Here is a 1,913-nt window from a genome sequence, read left to right as displayed (position 1 = left end):
ATGCGTATGACTTACGTAGTCACTACGACAAAAAGAAAAGAGGACCAACTCTTCAAGTAAGTTATAATTAACGACTACGTCAATATGAATTAGTCCCAAATTTGTTAATGTTAGAAAACATATTTGTGGGATCCCTACGCAAGGATCGAAGTGTCACACAAGTCTTTTTGTCCAAATCAAGCCCTTTGTTTTTCCTCATAAAATATTGAAGATATGCTGCATGAAATGCTTTTCTAATGCAAAGATTCTTGATGCTTAAAATAATTGCTTCTGAATCATATTTAAAATTCTATTTCAATTTCCACGTATAGTACGACAGCGCGGCAATAACGATAATAAGAAGTTTTATTCAACGATAAGGAAAAGATGAGGTAAAGATCACATCAAATTAAGCTTCAGAAGCTTAGGCGAATTGCTTCTGAATGTAATCCACCAGTTCCTGGGTGATGCGGAAGGCCTTGGCCAGTACAGAATCTGGGAGAGGAGGATCCGCTGCAAACAGAGTGTTGGCTATTGTCTGAGCTCCCGGAAGCTGGCTGCTCAATGCAGCTATGGCCAACGCATTTTCATGTCCCACATTCTGCTGGAAATGAACAAGTGCCTTTGGAAACACAAACACATCTCCCTTCTCCAAAGTTTTAGAGAAAAACTTGTTGGCGGTGTCAATGAAACCCACAAGAAGCTGGCCTTCAAGTAAAACAAGAACTTCGGTGGCTCTTGGGTGCGTGTGAGGAGGATTTATTCCACCCACTGCGTAATCGATACGGACCAACGATATTCCGAAGGTGTTGAGGCCTGGTATCTGCATAACATTGGCCATCGTTACATTGGAGCCCACTGGATTGTCGGTGTTCCCTGCCTGCCCAAGTCCCCCGAAGAAGAAGTCGTCTGCTGAAACTGCCATTGGGTCTTTGCAAACGAACCCGTTCACCTTAACTGTTTTAATCAATTTGTTAGCAAGTCCCTTAATAAGCATATCATATCTGACCAATGAATAAAGTTATGTACTTACCTTTGCTATCCATGTCTGCAACGCAGAAATCTTGCAAGGGATCTGGATCCCCTGCCATGACCCTGTCGCTGTAACAACTTATCAACAGAAAGAGTCCCAACGTGAAGTAAATCATGTCGTTAGCCATTATAATAGAGACACAGAAGAGCTCAGGATATGATTGTTTACTGGAATTGTGTATTACAAAGCTCATTACATGCTTTATATAGCCCAAACGTTAACTATTCGCAAGAACTAATTCACCTTGACTCAGTATATTTTACCGATCCTTGCAATATTATAATAGACTTCCAGATTTGTTGCTGTTTTCATTAAGTCGGTGTTGCTACGTAAGTCTTACTGGGTATGGTTATCTAAAGATCAGCTCACCTACGACCGTAGACGCATTCTCGCCATTCTTTTAATATTGTCGACATTTTCCATGCTCCCTCTGCTACCCACTAGTATGGAATCGTTATTTATTGGAAGGATTAGGGTTTTCAACGGAAACAATAAATAGATTATTCTCAAGTGGTAGAAATTTGCCAAAAGAGTATCTAAAATATAGAGTTTTTTTTTGGAACTCTTGGAGAGCAAGGTATTGAAACAAACAAGTCTTTATTATTACGTGTGTCAAAATTTTGAAAAGAATAAATAAATTGAAGGGCCAATTTTCTGCATTAGGAAAGCTTTTTTATTTTTCGGATTGGATATTGACAGAAAAATTGTTGATATTATGGAAAATCTTTTTATATATTATAATCATCAAAGTGAAAGTAATTGTATTGTGTTTTCTGCAAAAGCGAAAAAACACATTGGAAATGTTAAGAAGACTTTGATACTTTAAAAGTTATTGTTTATTATTTTAATAATTTATATTGAATTAAGATAAAAATTTCAATTTTATTGTGTTTTAGAAATA

At 37.2% G+C, this 1,913-nt stretch overlaps 1 protein-coding gene across 1 annotated transcript; it reads right to left on the bottom strand.

The window, feature by feature from the left end:
* Window positions 1–327: 327 nt before the first annotated feature.
* On the bottom strand, window positions 328–1,161 carry LOC131058355 (germin-like protein 1-1). Its single transcript, XM_057992226.2, has 2 exons — window positions 1,013–1,161; window positions 328–936 (listed from the first exon to the last, which is right to left on the bottom strand). Exons 1-2 carry the CDS (start codon window positions 1,137–1,139, stop codon window positions 404–406), a joined length of 660 nt encoding a protein of 219 aa, XP_057848209.2. The 5' UTR covers window positions 1,140–1,161; the 3' UTR covers window positions 328–403.
* Window positions 1,162–1,913: the final 752 nt, after the last annotated feature.

This window comes from Cryptomeria japonica, chromosome 3 (assembly GCF_030272615.1).
Source record: "Cryptomeria japonica chromosome 3, Sugi_1.0, whole genome shotgun sequence".
Lineage (NCBI taxonomy): Eukaryota > Viridiplantae > Streptophyta > Pinopsida > Cupressales > Cupressaceae > Cryptomeria > Cryptomeria japonica.
Note: the sequence above shows the minus strand (reverse complement) of the source record. Positions and strands in the feature narration are given on the sequence as shown.